Genomic DNA, 27452 nt, shown 5'->3' with positions numbered 1-27452 from the left:
GGATAAGGAGTTGGCTGGACGGTCACATCTGGAGGGTAGTGGTGAATTTTTTGACCAACATCTGTACAAGAATTGCTCTTCAGCATTCTGTAGTAGCACGAGTATTGTTTAATGTCTTCGTCAAAGACATGGATAGCGGGATCAAGTGCACCCTCAGCAAGGATGCAAATGGCACCGAGCTGAGTGGTGCAGTTGGCACACTTGAGGGACAGGGTGCCATCCAGAGGGACCTGGACAAGTTTGAGAAGTAGAGCATTGGGAATCTCATAAGGTTTAACAAGGCCAAGCACAAGGCCTTACACCTGGGTCAGAGCAAGCCCCAGTATCAAAGCAGGCTGGGTGATGAGCAAATCAAGAGCAGCCCTGCAAAAAAAGGACTTGGGAGTGCTGGTGGATGAGAGGCTGCCTGGGGCAGCCCAGAAAAACAGTTGTGTCCTGGGCTGCATCCAAAGCAGCATGGCCAGCAGGGTCAAGGAGGGGATTCTGCCCTTCTGCTCTGCTCTCTTGAGAGCCCACCTGGAGTCTTGCATCCAGCTCTGCGGGTCACCAGGACAGAGGAGGGCCACAAAGATGACCAGTAGGTTGGAGCACCTCTCCTGTGAGCACCTAAAGGTTGAGAGAGTTGTTATTCAGCCTGAAGAAGAGAAGGCTCCAGAAAGACCCTCAACAGTCTGCCATACCTGAAGGTGCCTATAGGAAAGATGGGGACAGACATTTTATCACAACCTTTTGTGATGGGAAAAACGGCAGCGATTTTTAGACTGAAGGAAATTGATCTATATAAGACATAAGGAAGAAGTTTTTTAGAGTGAGAGGGGTAAAATACTGGCAAAGGTTGCCAGAGAGATGGTTGATTCCTAAGCTCAGGAAACACTCAAAAGTCAGGTTGGACAGGACTCTGACCAGGTTTACTTCAAGATGTCCCTCTTATTGCAGGGATGTTGTACCAGATGACTTAAAGATCCCTTCCAAACAAAATTATTCTATGATTTTATGATTTTGTGATTCTTCTCTATGATGTACATGGGAAAAACAGGTATGTTATCATGGGAAAACTCTTCCGCCTGGTGTTTCTCCACAGGTAGGCAGTGGCCACGAAGAAGAGGTTTTCTACCATGCTGGCCAATACATCTCTCTCATTTACTGGTCCTGCACTTTCATTTACACAGCATCTCTTATTTAATAAAGGAATTGTTACTTGGACAGGATAGGAGAGTAGTGCTGGAGTTTGCTTATAGGACCTTATTGTTTAATTTTGCTCTCAGGCTGAAAATATTGGACATTGCTGATGTGCTAAGAGTGGTCTGGATGCTGATGTGTTTCTCAGAAGTTTTTCATTCTGTAGCATTCCCAGAGGTATTGAATTTTACTGTATCAGAGCTTTCTAAGTATAGAATTATTATCATGTTAGATTGCAGGAATCCAAAAAGAGCTGGTCAAAAAAATGAACAATAGCTTTAGGAATAACAGAAATCTGTCTGTGTTGCAGGAAGCAATGGCATTTGTCTCCTATTTGCTTTTCTCTCCTGTGGTACCAAAGGTGCTCCTTCGCAAGAGACAAAGAACTAGAGGTGAATACTGATGGTGCAGGGAGAATGCTTCAAGGAAAAAATGTTTTAATATGAAAGTGGCAGCTCTGAATCTTAAATCTACCAAAGCAGGTCTTAAATTCTAGTGGGATTGCTACATGTTTGCATCTCCTAATAGGCCTCAGATTGTAGGAGTTGATCTGATCTGAGCACTTCATTTTTCCAACAGAAATATGAGACTCAAACTCTGACTTTTTCACTGAAGCGATAAAAAAGTCCCTCAAAGCACACAACCCCCCCATCATATTCCTAATTTTTTACTATTATTTTTAATCATTATTGTTAGAATCTCAGGGAAAAAATTAAGCTTTTCAGAATTTCCTTCTGTACTTTCCAAATCTTCACTAACTATGCTTACCAAAAATGGGAGTAGGAAGTGGGGGCATGCTGGGAATAGAAAGAAATCCCCTTGCTTCAGTTTCCTCATATTTACACTTAATAGCCTCAAAATCAATCCAATATTGCTTATAGGTAAGATAGATACATTAATTAAGGCCTGGCCTTAAGGACAAGCAGTTTAAATGGTCTGCCCAAAGACATCCAAGGATTTTGTGGTGGAAGTGAAACTCCTATCTCATGATAATATCCTGTCCATCAGGGCATCCTCACTGCCACAGACAGAAGTTCATATTCTTGCACTCACTTTGTGCAATTACAAATGATTTGGCAAGGTACAAAGCCAAGGAAAACAAACATGTGAATAAGGGTTGGTGTGTATTAAACACTGCAGCATGTAACAACTCTCATCCCTAAGGTACTGTTTGCAAAAGAAGGCAATGATAGAACTCATCTCAAAGACATGAAGTTCTGTGGAAGCTAGAAGATACATTGGGCTCACTATTTTTAGTTTATTAAAGCTATCTATTATGTTTCTTTATTGTGTTTAGCTCTCTAGCATCCTCAGAGAGTTATCACTCTACTCATTGAAAAGAAGGGCAGCATGCTATGACTCCTTTGTCTTTGTGCCAAGCACACACGCTGAACATTTTGTTTCATAGCAGATACCTAATGCAAAGTAGATGTGAAAGGGACAAGCTAATGATGAGCCTGGTACCTTCCCAGGAAACTCCTTCCTGAACTTCAAAGGTAGAAAAAAGATCTAAGCATTACTTGAGGGGGTGTGAGATAGGGGGAAGGCATGGTCTTGAGTTCTTGCCTCTGATTTGAGTTCTTTTCTTTCTTTTAACTATGAAACCCAAAAGCTTAGTCATTGGATATTATTACCCTTCTAGCCGAACAAAGTTACTGTGCTATACGTCTTCCACGGTACATGCTATTTTAAGTCAGGATTATTTTTTTCTACCTGTTTAATTTTGTCTATATATGGAAAAGCAGTTGCAGATAATCACATTTACTTACTCAAGTTTAGTTTCACTATCAATGCAAGATTTTTTTCCTCCTTTCATAAAAGAAATACATTTAGAACTCAAGCAAGACACATTTAAGTAGGTATAATTTTTACTAGATGCTCAGTCACAATCAGAAATTCATCTGCACAAGTTTTGTCACTAAGTCATGTCTCCTGGTGTCCTACCCATCCATTCTACAGACAACTCATGGTCTAATCCATGTATGTTTGAGGTCTGTAATTTTGCCATGTACAGTGGGGTGGAACAAGTGTGACCTCTTCTGGTGCACAGTCAGTCTTGCACTTTGTTCTTGAACTTTATGTTCTGGGCAGAGTCATTTTGAATCCAACACTGAGGTTGAATAAGAACCTTTATACAGTTCCTGAGAGGCTACAGTGAAGAGGAGCTGATTGATGCCTATGTTGAAAAGAAACAGCAGTCTTCATCTCTTTGCGCCTCATTGGGACAATTATTCAGTTTTACTGAATAATGATTAATGATTAACGTAGACACAACACTAAGGATAAATTATAAATAGAGTTGAAATATATGTGCTTTATGGGGATTAAAAGAAAATGTGAAAATGGCAGATCTGTGAATCCTAGCTAAGTAAATTGAATGTGTATTTCCTAACCTCAGTTATGAGAGATTTAAACTTTACTAAGAAGCAGTAAAGTTTAAGATGGTGTTTTCATCCATAATCTGACTAAAAACTGGTTATTACTGGCAACATGAAAAATCGCCATTGCTTTAGAGAACGTTTCTTTTACAGTTCCTAACTCTTCCTTCATGTAATCGTCATTAAAAAAAAAAAAAAAATAGGGGGAAAAAGGTATTTCTTCTTTGGCTGGAGAGCTGCCTGACATTAAGAACACCTCCATTATCTGGGAAGGCCATTTAGTGCCCCAAATGGAAACATATTTTGCCGTACTTGAATTGCCCGAGCAATATTACTTCATGTGTTTTCATGTCTTTGATAGAATTACTTAATATTCAAACGAGTTGAATTGGTTTGGCTTTGTCTGAGGGGTTTTTTTGCCAGGATGTGTATGTAAGCACTCATGCCCTTATAGCACAGCTTCTAACCACTGCCTCTTGCCACTAGCACAGCGATATTGTGCCAGATCAATTAAACGCTTCCTAGGGCCATTTTATCAGTAAATGAGGAGTGAATTTATTTCACCCCCGTCTCAGTCGCTCTCTTGTCTGAGCCTTGGCCCCACCTCCCCTCATGCCGCTTTCCCTCTCCTCGCAGTGCTCTGGGAAAGCAAGTGCAGGTACCCCTCCCTTGCTTTATTTAAATTCGCTTCCTTCTGCCCTGCTTCTGGCCCAGGGAAGCGCATGGGTGAGGCAGGTGGCTCAGCCGCCAGCCTGGCCAGCCCTGCTGCTCCCGGAGGCGGGCGGGAGCGGCCGCTCGCGCTGCATCCCGGTGTTCCTGCCGAGTGCCCCTGTCCGCGCGCGGAGCCGCCTTCCCCGCGCGGGCGGATCGCCTCCATCGCTCCGGCCGCGTTTGGTATGCACGGACCCTGCCGAAGCCGCGCAGGAGGCTACTGCTCTATGCAGGCGGCTGGGCGGCTGCCGCTGCCCCCCCGCGCCCAGCCCAGCCCAGCCCATCCTAACCCAGCTCATCCTAACCCAGCCCAGCCGAGCCCAGTTTCTGCCCTGCGGCATCGCGGGCGGGACGCGCCGAGCGTGGGATGCCCGCGCCCCGGAGGGCGGCTTCCGCGGTAGGCGCTGTCAGCTCTGCGGCGGATCTCCCGCTGGGATTTGCGGACAGTCATGAACCAGACCGAGGCACCCCGGCCACTCAACTGGACCATCCGGAAGCTGTGCCATGCCGCCTTCCTCCCCTCTGTCAGACTCCTTAAGGTACGGTGGGAGCCCGCTTTGCGTTCGAGAGCCGGTGTCTGCCGCTGAGCACCTGCCTGGAGGGCTGCGGTCGCTGTTGCTGGAAAGTTAATTTAGAAATAGTCCCAACTTTACTATTAATTACCTTGCCTACTGCCTTTAAAACCCCTTGTGAGTACCTGAAGGTACCAATATTGTGCATCTGTGTTCTGTTCAGTGTGTGTGTTTGCCCATAAAGGTCTGTGAAAGGGGTAAAAAAGGAAATAAGGGACCGTGCATATCCTCTCTGCTTCAGTTTGCTTTGTCTTATCAAGCTGTGAACTTCTAGGGATGAAGAAGGTGTCTGTTTCTAAGGCGTGTTCCTTTGTGAGCAGTCCTCTGTGAGCAGTATCTGTTCTTTGGGTTACCAAGCCTCTAGGCAGTACCTGAAGATCCAGTACCTCCCTGACCAACTTGTAAGTGGAGCTATATGTGGGTGGAAAAAAATTATCTTGGTTTGCTAAAAGCTGTACATGGGAATAGGATTAGTTAAAGACTGGCAGTGCAGATAGCATCAGTGAAACTTTCTGATTTTTAAAAAAATTTATTTAAACTAAGAGTCACAGCTTTGAAGGTACTTTTAAAAGTGTTTTAAAATGCGCTTTCCTGGGAAATAATTATTTTCTGTTTGAAAAGTGATTTGGGATTATATAATGTGGAGGGCTCTTATTCTCAGCATGCAAAGTGCCATTACTACCATGTGCCCCACTGAAGCCGTTTTAGAGGTATTTGTAGCTGGAAAACAAAACCTCTTGAATCAATTTTTGGTGAAAAATAGGTTACATTAAACTGAAAAAATAGGTTGCATTAACCTGAAAAGTCTTCTTTATTCTTGGAACATCTTAACTGGATTGTACAATGAAATTTTAAACAATATACTAATTTCCCTGTAGGCTTTGTTTTATAAAATGTTTTATTCATTATAATATTTATCTCATTTTATCATAGTGTTTAGTAGTTTGGCTTTGAAATCAACGTGCAGCCAGGTAAAGCATGGCTAGTCTGACAGTGTATTCGATAGTAATGCTTGATATAACCGTTTGATTTTGTGTGAGTAGCTTGGAAATTAGGTCAGTTCTTACTACTGCAACATGCTTGAGCAGTAGTGTAGCATATGACATTGCACTTAGCAGACATATGTTGTATGTATAATTTTTGTCTACATGATTCACAAGTGACTATGCTGTGTATCCTAGCAGGTAGTTTTCACATCCCCATGGGAAGGGGCTGCAGTTGAAAAATATTTCTATTTCCCAACCAGATGTATGGCTGCTGGGGGGGTAAATTGTGAGCATCTCCAAAGAAAAAAAGAAAGATAAAACTTCTTAGATTTCTAAAATATCAAAACATAAGTCACATAGAACAAATCAGAAAGTGGTGTTGATTGTTTTTTCAAAGGCTTTCCCCCCCCAGCCCCAGAAGTACTCATAAGAATATGCAAACTCCACAAGTCCCGTGTTTTAAGCACAACATAATTTTGGTGAGGTGTCAGGACTCGGATGTGGGGAGTTTTACTGTCATTCTTCATACCAGTGGATCAGGGGCTGAGGGGGTGTAGTCTGCAGTATTTCTTCTTTGGCAGACGAATGTTGTCCCATGTGTATGGTTTCTCTTCATTGCTTATTAAGGATGAATGTTGTGATTCATTATTAAAAGAGCTGACTAAAAAGGATTTTCTGAAGCTACAGCTGTAACCCGTTAGGGAAAGATAGTGACTGGACCCTGCAGAGTTAAAAAGAGCAGGGAAAATCACCAGAGATAAGCAAGCTCTGCACAGAGGGTGTGCGAGGTGTGGGAAAGACCACAGCAAAGAAGGTGGAACTCTGGTTCCTCTCTCAGCTCATGAGCAGTGCTTGTTGACTGGAGAGGGAAATGCATACATCAGCAGCATCTTCAAGGCTCCCCCAAAAATGCTTTAATTTTTGCTCCTTCTTTTTGTCTTTTATTATTTAATGTGTTTAAAGCAAATGACTGACATAAGAACAGGGGCCCACTGTCTAAATTCCATCAGCCAGCTTGAGGAAATTCTCCTGTCATCAAGGAAAGAGTGTAATAACAGTAGCATTAAATTACCAGATGAGTAGTATAAATATTTTACTACATACAAAATATTTTTTCCTATTTCATGTTTTTCTTTCCAAAATAAAGAAGAAACTTTTTTTTTTTCCTTTTCTAAATGAAAGGTGCTCCTCTAAATCCAAAAACATTGGAAAGGCAAGTGCAATAATCTAAGCTAATTTTTTAATTGCTCAGTTTCCAATTTGATTAAGTGGTTTTAAGGGCTAAAGCAATATTATTTCTAAGCAAATGTTCACTAGACCCTTTTCTATACAGCTTTTCTCTGCAGACAATGCTCTCAACAACAAAATAAACTTTCCAAAGCCTCATATGTTACGGCACATTTTTATTATGATGTGCCTTGTCCATCATTGTTAAACTCTGTTTCAGTGTACATGGTAAATTTAGTTACAGTAAGAAAATGTAAAGCACTATTTTGTCTTTTTAATTTCTGTACTTATTTTAGTCTACAAGAACAAAACAAAATGACCATTAAGTTCCAAGATAAGCTTTTTTCTAAACTTGTAAGAATGAGAGATAGCAGAGATTTCCTCTTCTACACACACAAAAATTCATTGTGACATTACCTGGACCTTCCTAATAAAGGGAACTTTTCAATTATTTCCATGTCTTTCAATGAAAAGTTTAAAGTTCTTATCCTGTGGATACAATTTTAAATGTAGCATCACTGCTTTCATAGTGATGGATATAAATGAACACTGAAATCAAGAACTTCATGAAGGCAAGGCTTTTTGTGTTGCCCTGCAATTACTGTTTTGTAAATAGGTACTGAAAGGGAGTTATTCAGCAGGTAGGTTAAGCTCTTGTTCCACCCTGTTGAAATGGATGAGCAATGCTCTGTTGCATCAACTGGTGTTGGATAGACCTCTGGCCACAGTGGTCTCATTTAATTTAGATAAGCTAGATCTGTAGATGTGTCCAATTTTGCTCCCTTGGCTTTTTTTTCCAGGCATGTATTCTGTTCTAGCCCACTTCACTAATACCCTCATGTTTAGGTGTAGTAGTGTAATCCTGTTTTCTCAGTTTTTCATTTTCTGGCAGGCGCATAGAGTTCTAGGAGCTGTACCTCCAATACAGCACTAGGAGCTGAAACAATTTATTGCAGAAGTTTTTTACTGCTTGTGTCATCGGCTCATCTTCCACTGCTCCCATTTTTTTCCTCTAATGAGTTACTTCCTGTAGCACATTCCACGCTGGTATTTTTTAGTTGTTTCAATATGCTTAAAACATGCTAACACACTGCCTAATGCCTTCCTGTCTGATGTAAGGACTAAGAAGTGCTTTGAGCACATATGCAGATAGGTTGGCTTTGTGCAGAACTGTTGTTCTCCTGGATAATCAGGTTAGTTTTAAAAAACCCAGACATTTTAGAACAGTGTTCTGAGTTCTTAAAAAATGAATGAATGAATGAATGAATGAATGAATGAATGAATGAATGTCATCATGATAAATACTTCACTCAGAGGGCATTGTGCCCTAGGAGAGGCTGCAGATGTTGTACTTCTGCTTGAAACAGATATAATACTTGCCATGCAATCAAGAAATGGGCAATATGCTCAATAAAAATAAATAAATAAATAAGCTGAGAGTAGAAGAGGTCTGAATAAAAAAGGTTAGCAATGTGCAATGAGTTTTAACACCACAGATTTATAGATGTGCAAGTGTAGAAATACTGTACGAAATATCTGAAAAGTAACAGATTGCACACCCTTTTTTTTCTTATAAGTACAGTACATTTTTTGATAATGAATCTGGCTTGCATGTCAATAATTAGGCTTATAAGACAGGAACTTTGGAAGGACCAGAGGAAAGGAAACAGAGTAAATTAAAAGAAACACTGGAGGAAATGTTTTGGCTATTCTTCCCCAACATAGCTTGGCAAAAATGCCACCTTAGCTCTGCCAAATAAATAAGAAGATTTACCTGACCTGGGTAGTAATCTATGCTAGCTCCTGAACTGGTGGAAGATTAAAGAGATCAGACACTACATTTCTTACAAGATGAAAAACTAGGTCTTCTTTTTATTAATTATTTTTATTTAATTGTCCTACCAAGAATGCACAAGGTAACCCAAGACAAAATTAAAAACATGAAAAATAGCTCATTGGAATGAGACATAGTGTCTTTTGAATGTGACAGTACATAGATAAGAAATTCTGACTGAGCAGATAAAAAGGGTGGAGAATATTTCTCCTGCTACAGCTAGTTTAGTTATGACCATAAAGAAGGTGTCTACACGAATAAAGGCTGGGAAATACCAGGCAGGCTTTATTCAGGTACATCGTGAAATACCACACTGTTCAATGGCTTACATCAATTAAAATTGAACTGCTATTTGATTACCAAATATAATTTTATTTTAGGATAATTTAAAAAAAAATCTGATTTGGCAAATTGGATGAAGAGTATTGCTTCTTCAGAATGGTGGTGGAATGAAGTGTGTTTTTTAATAAACAGTAAATGTTTATATTTCTGAAACCCCTACTGTGAGAAAAAAGTGATTGTAAGAGAGAAGAAAGTTGCATCTTTTGGAGGTAATTTTATTTCTCAAATGGATTTAGGAAATTTTAAAAAAATGGTTATTGGACTGATAGAACAGTCCTGTCTTACAGGAGAAATACTTTTGATAAAGCATTAAAAAATCCTTGAAATGTGGATTTGGGTGCAATAATCATGAGAGGGTCTTCAAAAAGAGAATCATAAGTTTTTTATGTTACTTTACTAACTATTAGTGAGAAAATGGGCAAAAAAATTAAACACAAAGGCAGTCAAAATGCTAAGATCTTTTTACTCTTTGCTACTCTTTTGATATCCAGTTTGCACTGTCTCCTAACTTATGCTTAATAAATAAGAATTTTGATAATTATCTTAATTTACATACCCATGCTTCAAACTGAAAAAAAAGGGATAGGACAGGTTTGCTACGTCTTGATTGAAAATTTGAGATTATTGAAAGAGATCCTAATGCATACAGTTATAATTACTGAGGTGGTATACCAGATGTTTTTTGAAAGTAGTATGTGCAATACCAACAGTAAAATTAGGGTAGTAGTTTACCTGTGTCTGCACTCAGCTTACTGAGTTAAATTGTAATAATGAATGAGCCAACACTATGCATCCCTCAGGAGGATTTGTTGCATTTGGGGAAGCCCTTAAAATCAGACTGACACACAAGCATGGAGAAAGTATCAGTTAGTATGGCAACCTTTTTATAAATTCACTAATAGAAAAACTAGTCACACCTCTGTGTATGGTAGGATGCTGTGTATGGTGTGAAACACAGATGAGTTCAATGTGTGCATGTAAGTTTTATTTAGGAAAAAATTATTTGATAATCTTCTGTTTTCTCATCAGAAAGAACACAGTTGTGTCTATCACCTTTGTAATACATGTTGCATATTTCTGATTTTGATTCACAGGTTTTCTGGGGTGTATTATTTGTCCTTAGAAGCACAAAAACCATGTTTCCAGCAAAGATAAAGCTTGAGCATTCCATCTGTGCTCTGCTCCTTATGCCATCAGTACCACCATTTAAGGATGGCAGGAAAGAGACCTGGGGCTAAGGCATTGCTGTGTCTTTGTCGTCTCCCACTTTAATGTAAAAAATTCATTTTACACCCCAAATCAGGGGAGCAATGGTTGTTGCAATGTAGCTTTACAGCACCTTTGCATAGTGTGCTTGCACTGCTCTGCTCAGCTGTCTGCTGTGCCTCTGGTACTTCACATTCTATAACCGAGTAATGGCAGAACAGTGGTGACATTTCACAGCTGAGGCTGAAGAACTGATAATATGCCTTTTGGAGGTTGCACATTCTCAAAAACTGCTTATTTCTCGAAGTCATGCTTCTCATCAGCATAAGCTGAGCTGATCCCTTTAATGTGGTACCAGGGCATGTTCATGTGTGAGGGTTTTCTTCTGAAAGGAAATGACACGTGGAAGTTGATAATTTTTTTTTCCATTTTATATAAAGTACTCTGTGGTTAATTCTTTGGTGCAGAGTGCATTTTTTAATGTGATACAGGGTGAATCAGAGCTTGTTTGCTGTTTGCCTTATTGACTGAATCTTTTCCGTGAGCATGACTTGGGTTGACGACCACTGACTTGGAAGTGATGTAGCATTAAAATAGTTTCCACAACAGGGGATGGATTCCCAATTAAGAAAAAATAGAGTGAGGGATAAAAACAAAGAGTGTTGTGGTAGAAATCATGTTTCCATGGAAAAACCTACATGTAAGAGGTAGACATATCAGTGCTATTTTGATGCAGAGGCTGTAATTTACTAATGTCATTTAAAGGGAAAAATAGTTTTGATTTTCAAGTTGGAAAGGGGTCTGCAAATGTAAAGTTTCTTATTTTAAACCAGAAAATTTTAGGGGATAAAATCAAAATATTCTTCTTTCTAGGTACGTCACTACCATGTGAGTGCTTTAAAAAAAAACAAAAAAAAAAAAGAAGTGATCGAAAAGATAATGTTAAATTTTCAGTCTTAATGCAGCAGCTATTGTAGAAACATTCTTAGCTGTTTAAAATAATCTGCAACTGTACGGGTTTATATCCTCCTGCACCTCAATATTATTCTCAGTGTTTTCCCTTAACCTAGCTTTCATTACTGACTCTTAACTTCATCTTAAGCACTGCTGTGACGTTTTAGCTTCCTCTGTGCACGTGGCCAATGGGTTACAGTGACAAAGATGGGGTATCAGAGAAGTACTCTAGGATTTTGCTTTTTTTTTTCTGCACACAGAAGGTTTTGGTTTGATCTTTCCTTCTCGTAAGGTTCAGCCTTTTCAGACTTGGGTACTTACAAAAGGTGGCAAATGGTGCCATTTCCCACTGGCCTGTAATTGATAATATGTGAAACATTGCATTTAACTTGCTTATCAGAAAGCAGATTCAAGATTCCTAATTTATGACTGTGTAAGAGATTTAAAGTAATTTCCAGAGAAATAAAAAAAAATTAAAAGAAGTACTTCTGATGTATATTAATAGAACAGAAGAACTAGTTCTGAGCATAGAATAATTAGTTCTGAGCACAGTATTGTTTTAAAATAATTTTAAAATGCTAATAAGTGTAGAAATCATACAATCAAGGGATTACAGGTACCATGTGTTAGAAGAATCTTGTCCTGAGAGCATAAGATTTTCCTTATGTTTGGGAGGGTGCCATGTGAAAAATTCAGGGCACAAGACCATAAAGTGAAGCTCAGTGGTTTTATTCCACCTGAATTGCTAACAAGACTATGCTACAGTGCAAAAAGGAATGCCCTTGGGTCTCCCTGGAAATTTATGTCAAAGCTGGTAATAAAGCATGAAATAAAATCACTTCATCGAAAATATCTTTGATCCCCCAAATAATATAATTACATGAAACAGTTTGATAAAGTGTTTTTAACAGTGTCAAGGAAGTTACTGAAGAAAATATTGGGACTCTATTATGTAATTGGAACAATCACCAGGCTGACTTTTCATTAGTAAGGAGGTGATTGAGTGAAACACTTTTTTTCATTTACCTTTTTCTTCACCTGTTGCTTGTAAATTAGTAAACCATCATAATTAAGAATTTAGGGAGGATCCATTATTTTCTTTCAGAAGGATTTTTATTTTTAACTTACTGACGTATTGAATTGGTGAGGCATGTTGCCACTGGGTCTGTTGCAATGAAATATCACAGCTATTTTGCAGTGCAATGGCTGGATGTTTATCTTTGCATATAGCTTAAAAGAGAGACCAAAACAACTGAATAGATTAATTGCAGGGTGACCTGAGGACAATTAAGATTGACTTTCCTGTGATTGTATGTAGTGTTTTCTTAGTGTTCTGAATAGCAGAAGGATTTTCCAAATACATTCCTATTCAACTTTTGTGTTCAGTACTTCAAATTATTAGGTAGTGTCTCACTTAGGAGATGAACACGTTTGATGAATGTTTTTTCTGGCTGCAGATTGTGCACTCTTACATTAAAACTCTGGATATCTGCACAACCCTGACATAATATTACATCTTTTCTCAGTTTTTTCTCCCTACATATCTGCCTACCTCTTTGCTGGCCCTTTTCCTGCACTGCATTACTCAAAGAAGTTTTCAGATATTTATCTTAGCCCATGCTCACAGAAGCAGTAGCAGTGCCAGGTTATGATGCCAATAATGGTGACAACAAAATTGCTGCATGCAATCCAGCTTGACTGAGCCAGCCAAGGAAGAGGTCAGCTCTCTCTGGCTGAAGGATGGGTAAATCAGGTATCAAGATGGCCCAAAATGCTTGTTAGACAAGCAGAGCAGTAGTTAAACGTATCCCTTTGGGTTTGGATGTGACGGTTTTAATTTTGTGCTGTCCTTGATACTGCTGGCTGCAAAGTAATACTTCTTGGAAGCCATGTACTTTTTTAAATTATTCGGTTCAAATTCAAAATTGTCCTAAATAAAAATATGGTGCCAATTTTTTAGAGGTCCTACACTTACCTTCTTCTATGAGACCAGGATAAATTGAGATATGTGTGAAAAGAGACATGATTATTCTACTCTGCCGCCAGAACTACTTCAACATGCATGATTTCTCACAGGTGATTTTCTAAGTTCCTAAAGCCATAATCCACACAGGCAATATTTTCAGTGACCCTATCTATATTTCTGAGGCATCTGCCTGGATCTTTCTTGCTGCACTTAAAATCCACGATTTCCTGTTGTGTCCACTATGAGCAGAGGGGACAGATGTGGCAACTTTTCCTGCTGAAAAATTCTTGTGTAGTGTTTGGAAATTGGCTAGTTTAATAAGTCCATGACATATGGTTCTTTGTTATCTTCCAATAAAGATTATTGGATTACTTATTCCACTACATCCTCCACAGAAGTAAGACTGAGAGTCCCTTGCTGCTCATATTTTTCCCTCTTCCTCTAGATGTCAGGTATCTTACTGAAAAGACCAGTATGGCTCTGTGAGACTCCTGCTCAGCCTTCCATTCTATTCCTAGCTCCATAAACTGGAGAAGGGTTAGTAAGGAAACAGAAGGTATCACAGCCCTCCTTCATTTCTATGTCCTGAAGAGACTTAATAACACTTCTGTTGAATTGCCTACAACATTTTTCTAATTTAACTGACTTTACAAGAATGTGAGTTGACTAACATCTATGACTTCAGGCAGAGTTTTGCAAGAGCTCAGTCCCTTTCTATCTGCATAGCAGAAATACTCCTGTTTCTTTGTGTAGCAGTAAAACCAATGCTTTCTAATGCCACATTAGCAAATAAATTTTAAAACTCATTGTGGGGGACAATCAGCAGCACAGTCCTTATTAAGATACTGAATTTCAAGAGGGTGTGCTATCTTTATTATATACAAATGAAGAAAGTTAACATTTATGTGCATTTCTCTGGAATAAAAAGGTGACTTTAAGCCTTCTAACACAATTGGAGGGGAGTGGGGGCAGAATAAAAAAATGTTTTCAGAAATATCCCAGTGGGAAATTAAATGTGATCATCTTATTTTATCTTGATACATGCTGTTACTTAAGAATAATTTAAATATAAAAATCTGATCTATCAGATCATATCCTGTGCAGTTCCTTACTAATGGTAACTGTGGGAGCTTTAGCTTTTTCAGGATGGGAATAGTAAATTGCTCAGAGGAGCTTTTTCCTCTTAGAATCTGATAACTGCTATTCCTAACATATAAAATCTGAGGATGAGCTTATTTTCTTTTTGTTACTTTTATTTCCTCTGTAGTGCAAATTTTCCATCTTATTTAACATTCAAAAATTCTTTACTAAGACATACCATGATAAAATGGATGTCTGTGGAGTTAGAGCAAATGACAAGAACTACTTTTCACTCAATATTTTAGTCTGACACAGATGGGAACACAATAGGAAGTCTTTAAGCAAGTACTGAAATGAGAAAATAGTTTGCACAAAATTTCCTGAAAAATTGAGCATCTCAGCACCATGAGATATGTTAGCACGGTTAAGTTTCCATTAATTCATTTCCAACTCATCTGAAATCCAGTTGTGTCAATGGAGACACAACCATTTTTTGATGGTGTGACCCTTATTTGCCAGATAGCAGAGCTTGAAGCTTGAAGGGGGAACAGTTCAATAGTCCAGGATATGTATAAAACACATTATGTTCTTTTGGTTCATGACTGACTTTGTGGCAGGTTTTCTCTGCTACAAATGCTTGTATGGACAACCAATGCTGCATTTTTTTCCATATCAAATCTCATGCACACTCCTCTAAAAATAAATAAGGAAGGCAAATAGCTGAACCAAATTACTTAATATTATTAACTAAACATGAGCATCTGCAAAGAAAAGTGTGGAATATTATTAACTAAATTGATTAGAAGCATAATGTAGAAAAAAATGATTTCAAATTTTCTTTGAGCCAAAAAGTATGTGTTCACTAGCCATGGCAATTCCAGCCCTTGGTTGCATTGATGTAATCAGAAAATTAGATTTTATCATATTAAAACCACATTAATGGTGGAATGCTGGGTCCTGGTGCTTTGGAAATGCATAGTAGGGCCTACTCCTTCAGCTTGTTTTGTGGAATGCAATGCTTCAAGCATTGATAACTAGATTCTTTGTGACAGTCATCCCAAGCCCAATTCTAGTGTTAGCACATGGTAGTAAATGATCTTTTGAAACTCAGAGGTCATTTCATGTCAGGAAGGATTTCTCTCCCGTGGTGGTTTAAGCTTGGCTGATGTGGCTGTTGACTCTAGTTCACACTTTCTTCCTTGGCCTTGGACAAAAAAAGGTTAGTACTGCAACTCCATCTGAGCTCAGACGGTATGTGTCTCTTCTCCCATTGCATCTCTACCATAATGCTGTTGAACGCCATGGGCGTGTATGACTCGTCTAGAAAATATGTCTGCCAATCCCAGTTTGGAAGCACGTATTGTGTATCATCATGAGTAAGGCTACCATTAATATCCTCAAAGTTGCTTTGTAGTGCCTTATTTTTGTGTGCTTGGAATTTATATTCCTTGAATGTAGACTGATTTTGCAGAAACTGCTGAGTCAACATACTCTGGAAGGAAAAATTCCAATTAGCAATAACCTGTTACCTTATTTCTTAAAGCTGAAGAAATTGAAATTGATAAAATGAGGAACTGTATGGGTCTGTACAATTGGTCTGTATCAAAACCATTCCACTAAAATTTCAGCTCTTTTTTGGTTTCCTGTTGTTTGCTTCCACAATGCAATAGGCTGTGCTTCTGAATTTTTCCTTTGATACGTTTCTCAGAAACTCAAATCAACTGTCATTAAAACACTTGTTTCCTGCTGTGAGGACTTTCAGCTTTTCACTGGGAGGCCACAGGCAACAAAATATAACACACTTGTTTCAGTGTTAATTAAAAAAAACCAAAAAAAAACAAACAAAAAAACCCCAAGTAATTTCAATAAGGGATGAGATACTGATAACTCATTTGTGTAGCTGATATGTGATCTAAATACTCTGTGAATATATAAATGCTAAAACACATTATGCTTAAAGCTGTGATTATTAATATATCCCAACTTTTTGGATCGCATACATATTAGCAGATCTCTGTACTACTTAGGTTTTTTAAATTTCATTCATAGAAATGGGTTATTTAAAAATAAAAAAAAAATTGAAGTAGGTCGACAACAGAAATATTGACAAGACTTTATAAACAAAGCAAATGAAAATAAAAAGGTTAAAATTAAATACATTTCTTTGGATTTCATGTACAAAATAAAATACAAATACATTTTAGAATGTTGTATTACTAATATCAGTTTGTTGCAGAAAGTTTATCTAATCAAGTTAATTCTTTCACTAGCTGCTGTTTGTTGTCTGCTTCCCAATCTCATTCTAGGGAGAGCAGATTAATAATTCCTGATTGGAACTAAAATTAGTTAGCTCATCCATGTGTACTTGGAATCATAAAATTACGGAATATCTGGAATTGGAAGGGACATATAGAGATTGTAGGACCATTCACTCCGAAACTCTTGGTCCTCGCAGAACTTTTAGAACTAAATGGTATGACTTAATCTGTTGAACTTTGACAGACTTGGTGCCCTGACTGCTTCCCTGTGGAGCATGATGCAGTGACCAACCACCCTCTGGGTGAAGGACCTATTCCTAATGTCCAACCTGTACTTCCTCTGTGGAAGCTTCAATCCCCTTCCTTGTGTCCTGTCACTGTTTACCAGAGAGAAGAGATCAGCTGTTCTTCCTCTGCTGCCCTCTTCAAGGTAGCTGTAGGCTGTAACAGGGTCATCCCTCAGCCCCTCTTCTTCAACCTGAACAAACCAAGTAACTTCAAGTGCTCTTTCTCAGTCTTGTCTTCAGGGAACTTGCCAGATCTCTTGCTACGGGGGTGCTCTCCACCCTCTCATCCTCACTTTGTATGTACAACCAAGATAATACTTTCTCAGATGCAGAATACCGCACTTGCTCTTGTTCAATTTAACATGATTGCCCAGCTCTCTGGTCTGTCCAGAGCTCTCTCTAAGGCCTCTGTATCCTCAAGGGACTTAACAGTTCGTCCTAGTTTAGTATGGTAGACAAAATGACTGAATTTACTTTCAGTCTGCTGCATCTAGACCATTTATACAAACATTAAAAGATTACCTGACTTCCTATTTGCTATTTTACTTTCAATACTTGAAATAGTGGTGGAAACGAGTTCATGGTGAATTGAATTGCAAATTTGAAGAGGAGGCATACGGACTTTCTGAAGCTGAGTCTGATGGAGATCACTAAACTTGTCAGGGAGTTTCACACATGACACGCAAAAAAGCACTTGGTTTGTTCAAGTATAAGAAAGGAAGGTAGAGAGGAAATAATATTTCTGCCTTTATATATCTAGAAGGAGGGTCCAGAGGGGATAAAGCCAGAGTTTTTTCCAGGATGCTGAGGGTCAGGACAAGAATAATGGAAATGAGTTGTTATCACAAACGTGGGTAAGAACTGAAAGTTCTGTGGACCAGAGCAGCCTGATCTAACTGGAGATATCTTGCAATTTGTGCCTTCCTGATTTGATTTTTCACTCAAACTTTTTTGAGTTTTCAAAATGGAGCAAAGGCTGTTGATCTTCAAAGAAAATGTCCTGGTGTCTGTTCTGTTTTAAAATGTGGACAAAAATATATTTTTAAACACTTAAGTAGTGTAGAAGAGTACTGCAACTATGAGGCTGTTATCATAGAAGCTTATTGAATTCAGGAATTGTCAGAAGAATCTTCTGAAGTTATCCTCTGCTTGGTGGCAGCAGATACATCAAGGGGAGAAGGTGACAAACTTTCTATGTATTCTGTAGATGTGAAGCAGAGTGGTTTCTAGGTACACATAACATTGCAGTTATGTTCTGTTGTGATAAGGCACGAAATGATGACGCAGACACTGCTGCTCTTGAGGGGAACAAAAAAGAAGAACTTTATTTTCTGACTCCAACATTTATAGTTTTCCAAAGGTGACAGTGGATTGGAGGGTGACAGCGCCACCTCTCCAATGCCACTGGACAGACCAAGGGTCCATCAATTCTCTCCCCCTCCATGAAAGAATGCAAAACATAGGTTATTTACAGAACTGTGTGTGAGAAAGTTTGTTGAAAGAATGTAAACATCAGAAGGTTTAACAAAGTCTTACAAAATCAGGGCGACAATGTTCTAGAGTTGTTTTTGCAGTAATGGCTTTGCAGCTGAGTGTCTCACAAATTTGTTGGGATGGCTGATTGTATCATGATTGAAGAAACTGATTTGCAGCAACCGGTAGCTTTCACAAAGTTCAGACAGCTGCTGTGTCTCTGACTCTTAAAATGCTGGCAGTTGAGCTAGCAATTTTTATGAGCCTCATGCTGTCAAGCTGTTTGTTTTCTGTGACCTACTTAATTTAAATTTGAATATTTAGTTGTTTTGCACAGCAAGGCACAGTGAGGCTATCCATCATTTCTTTGGCAGGTCTTCTTTAGATTCTTTATGAGTGAGTCTAAGGCACCACTCACAGCTATGGTAGAAGAAGCTGGTACCTAAAACCCTGAGGATCCTGAGGCAGGGTTTTATCTTCAGGCTCCATCTATCTCCTTCCCAGAGGGAAGCACAAGGATCCTTATTGTCAGTTAACCACGAGGTTGTGCTGCTGCAGTTGTGGCAACAAGGGTGCTAGGAAAATGGTATGGAGGATAATGAAGAGCAGAGGCTCTGGGACCTCATGTGTTTTATATCTCCTTTGGGTGTTTCTGCTGCCTGCCACAGAGGCAGTGGTTGATGTTGGTTGATGTGGAATGCAGCTGGATGGAAACTGAAAGGCTGCAAAGCTCTGAGAGGCAGCTCTGGCAGAGGCCTCAGGCTTGTGTCAGATTGTCCCCAGTCACCTCAGTATCAATGGCCTCATTCCAGCCCTGAGCTGTGATGGGCTCGCTAGCCCACATTGGTTTACACAATCAACTTCAGGGTAGTGACTGGGGCAGTCAGAGCTCAAGGCCTTGGATAAATCCTTGCATGGGATGCAAAAGTGATCAGATTTATTTATTTATTGTTTATTTGGAGGTAGGAGGAACAGAGCACCAAGGGGAGCTTTGGAAGGCTTTCTAGTCTCACTTGAATCATTCTGAGTGGTAAAAGAACTGTAAGCACTCAAGGAATCTGAATGGTACATCAGTTCCCTGCTATCTTTGCTATTTTCTTTAGATGGACAGTTTAAACAACTTTATTACTACATATTTGTACATATTGTACATTTACACTAGATTAGAGCATACTTTGTGGAATAAAACTATTTTAAAACCTGAACTCTGTTTTCTTTAGTCTTCAATGAAGGAAAATATACAGGAGAAATTTTTTTATGCACTCCTTGAAGAGTGCACTGATATGACCAAATTTTCAGGGTAAACTACTAAGCAGCCATTAGACTGTTTCCTTCTCAAAAATCTGCACAATGTTTGATGCATTAATCAAGGTATTAATATGGAAAATAGAAGTAAAAGCGTTTCTAGTGAAATTAGGTATGAAATTAGGAATTCAATATTTTTGTTCACTTTCTACCTCACTGTTGTTTTTTCAAAGGAAAACATGAATGATACCTCTCTGAAAAGCTGAGGAATTATGCCTTCAGTATTGACACTGGTAATCATACCCATCAATTGCCATTTGTAGTGCAGGCTTTATTTTTTATTTCCTGGTGTTACATATTCATCATCTGAAGTAGCTTTCTTTTAAGACTACTATGCATTAGTAAACCAGTGCTGTGGAAGGGTCACTCAGCTCCAAGGTCACTCAGCTTCTTGTAGATTGTGCCTCATGGCTCTTTGGAATGATTGTGGGTACAATCTGAAAGAGGGCATACAGTGGAGGAGATCACAGGTATAGTTATCAACCCTGTCTTGTAAGGATATGTGAAATAAAATCTGTGTCTGCTAAAGGTCTGTTTGTTCAGTGCAGGGAACAAAAAATCTTCACAAGTCTCTGACTTGCTAATAGCTCTGTACTGAGATACTGAAACTCAGACCTCCTGACCCAAGATGGTTTCAAATGCTCTGGAAGAATTATCTTCCTTCCATTTTCCCACCAACTGGTCAAAGACTGCTTCCTCTTTCTTCTTCTCTCCTTGAAAGATGCACTAGGTGCCTAAGTGAAAGCAAAATATCAACTCACAGTTGCTTTCTCTGAAAGATCTTGGAGGATCCTTTCTGAAGTACTGAAGTAGTGACACCTGCATTTTTCCCAAAGCTAGAAGTTCTAGTCAGACAATCTCACTTTCGAAGCATGGAAGTTTAATCCCCGTTAAGGTTATACAATTCTATCCATCTAAATGAGATACGAGGTATTCACCAATTACTCACCAGGCCTTAAGCATGGATGATGCTTTGAGCTCTGCTTTTTCTTCCCTTTAGCACATGGCAAAGGGTTGTGTGAAGATTTGTGTTAGTTTAACACAGCCTGCTTTCTAGTGGGTGTAGGGGAAGCCACAGAGGCGGCTTCTGAGAGAAGCTCCTCAAAGCTTCTACTGTGTCCAGCAGAGCCAATCCCTCAAGGCTCTGGTGATGGACATGTTGCTGGCCCAATTAGAGAAGTTGGTAATTCTTCTGTGATGGCATACTTAAGAAGAATAAAGAGTGTGTGCATGCTGTTTTTCTAAGGGGTGTGGAGGCACGGGGGCTGGGGCTGTTCTGGCATTGGAAGCAGCCATGCAGCTGGCACTGGGGGTGGCTGGGGCCACGGCTCGCAGTGAACACTGCCGGCTTAACTTCTGCTGGCCAGCTGTGCTGCAGGCAGAAGGGCAGAGGCGGCAGCAGAGGCTTCTCCTTTTTGGCGCCCCACATGAAGAGAGGTGCGGAATGGTGCCAGCACCGCGGCAGCCGGCACAGCCCATGCTAGCACTGGCACTGCCAGCGGGGCACACGTGGCCGACAGCAAGGGGCATCATGAGCAATTCCCCGGTACAGAGCCCAGACAAGATCAACCTTTCAGCGCTGCAAAACCCTGTGAGAACTTTTCAATTGACAGAACTTGAGAACAAACAAACCTACAGACAACAATTTTTTTCTGAGTCAGAGAAAAGGAAAAAGTGAAGACATATGAAGAAAGCAACATGGCAACAGTAAGGTCAGTGAAAGAAGGGAGGAAGAGGAGGTGCTCCAAACATCGGTGCTGAAATTCTTCTACAAACCATTAATGGTGAGGACTGTAATACAGCAGTTTTCTTGTAATTCACAAAGTGCATGGGTGGATGCAGAGATGCACTTGCAGCCCATGAGAAAAAGTGCTCATGCTGGAGCAGGTGCATGCTGAAAAGCTATAGTGTAGTAGAAAACGTGAACAGAGAGAGAAGATCCTTCCTTCCAAAAATAGAAAAAGACAACCCTTGCTTCCAAAGTAGAGCACTTTATACTTAAAAGACTACACCCCATGAACTAAAATTACCCACAACATCTAGTTTGGGAAGACTGTTTGACCCACAACTTCTAGTTTGGGAAGACTGTTTGGCCCAGGAGAGGGACTCATGTTACAGCAAGTTGGGCGGGACTGCTGCTCTTGAAAATTAGAACCATGCTGCAAAAGTTGCGGAGAGAACTGTCTCCTGTGGGAAGGACCCCATAGCACAGCAGAAGAGACTCCTCTCCCAAAGCAAACTGAAGAAAGATTTCAAATGAAAAACTGACCAAAACTCCCACATGCTGTCTCCCTCTGGTGTCGGTGGGAAGGGAGGAGGGGCTGGAGGGAGGAAAAATATGTTCTAAAGGTTTATTTCAGTTCTCATTTTCCTCTTTTGATTCTGTTAATAATTTTTCTTTATACCATTTAAATTTGAGCCTATTTTGCCCTTAGATTGTTACTTCCCAATCCTCATCTCAGCTCATGGGCCATTTGGTTTTTCTTTCCCCTTTCTCTGCTCAACTGTAGCAGAGGAGAATGAGTGAATGGTTTATTGTGGGTGCCTGGCTTTTAGCCAATGTCAAACCACGACAAGATTGGAAATGTTTTAACTAAAAAATAATTGAGAGAAACATGATCTACTGAAGGTTAGATCCTATGATTTTGGATTGGCTTTGAATTACTTAAATGTAAGAGGAACAGATATAATTTTTCTTCTTAAAATATTTTGTCAACAGGAGATGGAAATAAAAACTCATTGCATTGAATTAGATTTACTCTGTATTTGGATATAAAGAGAGAGAAATATTATCTTTCTTAGAAAAAAAATGGACTTATGGTCTGTTGTGTGATAAAGTATATCAGCTGTGATACAATTCAAATTTTAAAAAAATCCTTGGATTCTTAATTAACTTCCTGTTTGGATCATTCGTCATGACTAAATATGATGTACTCAGTCATTATTCCCATTTCCAATTGTTGTTTAAGAAATATCGTATTCACCTCAATATTTTATAAACGTGTATTTGGGTTTGTACTCAGGAAAAGTAGTGGGAACCTAGGGGAGTAGCTTCTCAGTTTGTGATGCTTTCACATTGTATGAGCCAACTAATTTGAGATTGATTAATTGCCTGAGACAGAATTCAGGGGAGGAAGGTAGGCAGCATTAATGATTCAAATGTAATTCTACAAGCTGTGAGCCGGTGAACTGAACTAGTACTTCAATATAGTGTTAGATGGACTATGTAGGTTTTTCTGATGGAACATAAAAATATAAGGTTCATTCATGCAATCACTAAGACCCCACAGTTGTGTCTCAGGCAAATACACTTTTTGGCACATTACCTATCTAATTTGGAGTGAGTAAATATTTCTCAGCTTTCAAGTATCTGTATTTCACTGATAAGAAAGTTTACCTAATCACCTGCATATTTCAGCCCAGACCTAATGCTTTGTTGTGACAGAATGCATGGTTCACACAAATACAAACAATTTTTCTTTTTTCAGATTTTTATTTGTTTTTTGAAATGTTAATAGGGAAAGGTGATAAACATAAGTTGTTCTTTCCAAGGCCATGCAGAATAAAGATTCAAATAAAATACTATATAATATAAGTATATATAAGTATATTAATACTAATGATATGTCTCTATCTAAAAAAATTAATTTTCAGATACAACTACTTTAGATTTTTTTTAAAATGTGAAAATTAGCTACATAATTATAGGCCTTCATTAAACTAAAATTTTTATCAGAATGCAAGAGCTATTCAGCTACAAATAATAATCTGCCTGTTCTTAATCCTTGCAGCAATCACACAAAAATACATATATCTGAGATTAATAAAACAACATGCCATTTTTATCACACTCAGTATCTGCACAGCAGCAAACAAAAGATAGAAACAAAATGAGCTTAAGGTAAACACTAATTTTGTTTTAATAGTGTAATTGCTGCAATCAGATGCCCATTAAAGGAAGAAGAATTAAGAAAAAAGATCACCCTGTTCAGAATGACTTTTTGTTAGGAGATTGTTATAGCTCATCAAGAATATTTGAATATTTGCCCTTTCAACCATCCTCCAAGTCCTGAGTCCTGATTTCACTGAGGTACATGTACAGCCAGCATAGACACCTAATTTATTAGAAAGCATGCATTGCTTGCAGTTGCAATCTTGGCTGATTTTGACTCTTGTGGTATGATGTCATCTTATTGTAATTTATAGTCCTTACTGTTTTCCTGACTGGAACCATATAATGGCAAAACAGAAATTAGGCCCATAATTCTGCCTCTATCCTTCCACCGAATTTTGATTACCTCTACCTATGGCACAAACATTTTGCTGTTGTGCTCAGATATGAACACATAAAATTAATTAGGTTAGAGAAGTGAATGGTTACTTAAGAATAAAGTCCATGGGCAGTCTCAGGGCAAACACCATAATAAGGTGGGATTTTTGGTTTGTGGTTTTTTGTTTTGGTTGGTTTTCTTTTTTTTCTTTAATAGATAAAGTCCTCCATAATCTGATATGTTGATTGTTTTTCTTTGGGCCTTATACATAACACAAGTTGTAACATACTCAGTTGTCTGAACTTTCATAAGGTAAAGTCATGCAGATGTGTTTTTTCCTTTCATTTGTTCTTAATATATTGTTGTGGAGATGAAGCTGTCTTTTTTCAGAATGGTCTGATGCATTTGTGTGGTATCTTCAGATGTCGATGGATATGGCAATATTTCAGATTCTATGGAATTCTACTCCAAATCCTACAGAGATGATGAGAAGGTGCTTATCCAGAATACGCTGAAGTCACACTCAAATAGTGCTAATATTTCAGTTTCTATGTCTGGATTAGACAGGGATTCATTCGATGTAGTCTTATTTTGTAGAATTTATTTGATTTACTTTTGTGTACTTATCTGCAAATAATTTAAGACCAACTGAAAAAAAAATACTTTGAGCCACTAGTGAAAATCTTTTCTCTCGCAAGTCTGCTATGTGTTATTTTACAGGAAACATGTGATGGAAATGTGACATTTTAATGGACTTACGAACATTCTTATCCTTTTGTTGCTTTAAAGTATATTTAACATTGAGTTCACTTCGGTTGTGATTGTTGCTTGGGTGAAACTAGTGAGGACAAGGCAGCTTCATTTTTTTTTTATGACAAGAAACTCTGTTTTTGAGAGTAATGCAGTCTTTTCGCTTCCCTTTTCATAGAATCATAGAATTGTTAAGGGTGGAAAAGACTTTTAAGATCATCAAGTCCAGCTACCAATCCAGCACCATCACAATGTTCAACAGTAGATCATATCTTCAAGTGCCATATCCACAAAGTTTTTGAGCACTTCCAGGATGATGACTCCACCACTTTCCTGGGCAGTCCATTCCAGTGTTTTATATTTCTTTTTGTGATTCCTTCCATGCTGCCCCCCCCCCCCCCCCCCAAATATATAATCTAAACCTCTCCTGGTAGAAGCTGAAGCCATTTCTTCTTGTCCTGTCACTTGTAACCTTGGAGAAGATACCTAAACTCACAGCAAAATCATTTCAGGTAGTTGTAAAGAGTGATAAGTCCCTTCCCTCCATCCCCCCTCTTTTCTCCAGGCTAAATACCCCCACTTCCCGCAGCGCTCCTCACAGGACTTGTGCTGCAGACCCTTCACCAGCTCTGCTGCCCTTGTCTGGACTTGGTCCTGTACCTCAGTGTCTTTCTTGCTGCGAGGGGCCCAAAACTGCACACAGGGCTCGAGGTGTGGCCTCACCAGTGCTGAGCAAGGGGGACACTCACTGCCCTGGTCCTTTTGGTGACACTGTTGGTGATACAGGCCAGGATACCATTGCCTTTCTGGCCACCTGGGCACAGCAGGCTCATGTTCAGCTGCTGTCAGCAGCACCCCCAGGTCCTTTTCCACTGGGCAGCTTTCCATCCACTCTGCCCCAGTTCTGTAGCACTGCATGGGGTTGTTGTGACCCTAGGACAGGATCCAGCACTTCACCTGACTGGAACTCTTACATCTGGCCAGATCTTACCCATTGATCCAGCCTGTCCAGATCCCTCTGTAGAGCCTTTCTACCCTTGAGCAGATGAATGCTAGGACTCAATTTCCTGTCATCTGCAAACTTGCTTCATCAGGGTGCACTCGTTGCCTTGTCCAGTCCCCTCATCAGCAGGGATGCTAAACAAAGCTAGCCCCAGTACTGAGCCCTGGGAAACACCAACCTGGAGAATATTTGAATACGTCTAGTCCAAATACAGTGTTACTGATCTCAGCTGGTGTGTAGGCCTTTGGTTACTCTTGCACTTTAGGTGTGGGGATCCGTGCTTCTGCTCAGATCTGGTGGCTGATTGCTGTTCTGGAGGCTGACAATGATTCCAGTTCATTGGCATGCACAAGCATATGAAGATACAGTTGACTTCTTTGTATCACCTTATGGAGTATCATGAGATATTGCTTGAAGAAACCCATTTTTGTTTTATTATCTTACCTAAAACCCTACAATGTGAGGATTTATAACAGCCATTGACAGTTGACTTCTGCCTTCATTTTAAGAATGCAAATCGCTGCAAATCTATACATTTCCTTTATACAGAACATTTGCTTTTTTGTGGAATGGTTTACTCTTATAGAGCATCTTTTCCAGCTGAGTGATTTGTCTTTTCAGGTTACATGCACTTTGTTGCACATTCCTAGTTTGCATTTTTTTCCTGTAAGCCCTGTAAATTAGGCATTCCTGCTTATCTACTCTGCAACATGAGATTTATAAGGCTGATTTTTTGTCTTTGCCGTGACATCATGCTTTATTTACAATAGAAATGTAGAAAGTTATTTCTTCAGATCATATTTTTTCTGTGAAACTTATGTTTTTTGGCTTTGATTTCCATATATTCAGATTTGATTATAAAGCCAGCATTAGGTTGTCTTATGGACATACATTGTATGATGAGCTGCCATATTTAAATAGAAAATATTTGTTGCTTCTTCTACATATGAAGTGTGTGTTCTGTTTATATTTTATGGCCTTTTGTCTCATTTAGAATGGGAGGAAATTCAGGGAAGTGATGTAAAGTTTTTTGTGTAACTGATAGTCTGCTGAACCACTGAGAAGTTGGACACACCTCTGTGAAACAAGGACAAAGCATTTTATCTATATGTCTCTGCAACAGATCAACAGGATGTTTTCTGAAAGAATAAAAGGGGAAATAACAGGAATAGTTTTGGAAAATGGCAGGATTTAGTTCAAAGCCCAGGGCTTTGAACCTCCCTCCTTACCCAATACTCAGCACTGGAATACTCTGGCAATTACTGCATTTCTTGAGCCTTTACATTCTTCTGGTTGTGGACAATATCCATTAGATTACCACCAGCAGCAATAATATTCAACCAAATACATTCTTTACATGTCTGATTTTGTAAATTAATTATATTCCAATGGGTGTGTATATAATTGATTAAAAAAATATTTTCTGATCCTTGCCTGAAAATGTTTTAATGATGTGGTTTGATTTGGGGCTTTTGCACTCCTTAGCTGTCTTCTTGAGCAGAAGTAGTCAAAAATTATGTTGATGGAGTCAGTAAACGCAGTTCTATTATTACCCTTATTTTTTTCATTGTGTCAGTACAACTCATCAGTCCTTGCTTAAGTTTTGGTCTGACTTTTAAATACTTCTGGAAACATAAATCCTGGTAGGCTGTGCTGTTCACTGTCTCACA

The 27452-nt window shown here is 39.1% G+C and overlaps 1 protein-coding gene across 1 annotated transcript in view; it reads left to right on the top strand.

Moving 5' to 3' along the window:
• The first annotated feature begins 4699 nt into the window (after positions 1–4699).
• Positions 4700–27452, top strand: part of TRPM3 (transient receptor potential cation channel subfamily M member 3) — a 260190-nt gene continuing 237437 nt past the window's right edge. Inside the window, exon 1 of the mRNA XM_041422181.1 lies at positions 4700–4807. Within this exon, the coding sequence (XP_041278115.1) occupies positions 4718–4807 (90 nt within the window). The 5' untranslated portion in view covers positions 4700–4717. The remainder of the gene's footprint in view (positions 4808–27452) is intronic.

Source organism: Onychostruthus taczanowskii, unplaced genomic scaffold, assembly GCF_017590055.1.
Source record: "Onychostruthus taczanowskii isolate IOZ18803 unplaced genomic scaffold, ASM1759005v1 scaffold72, whole genome shotgun sequence".
In the NCBI taxonomy this organism is placed as follows: Eukaryota; Metazoa; Chordata; class Aves; order Passeriformes; family Passeridae; genus Onychostruthus; species Onychostruthus taczanowskii.
Note: the sequence above shows the minus strand (reverse complement) of the source record. Positions and strands in the feature narration are given on the sequence as shown.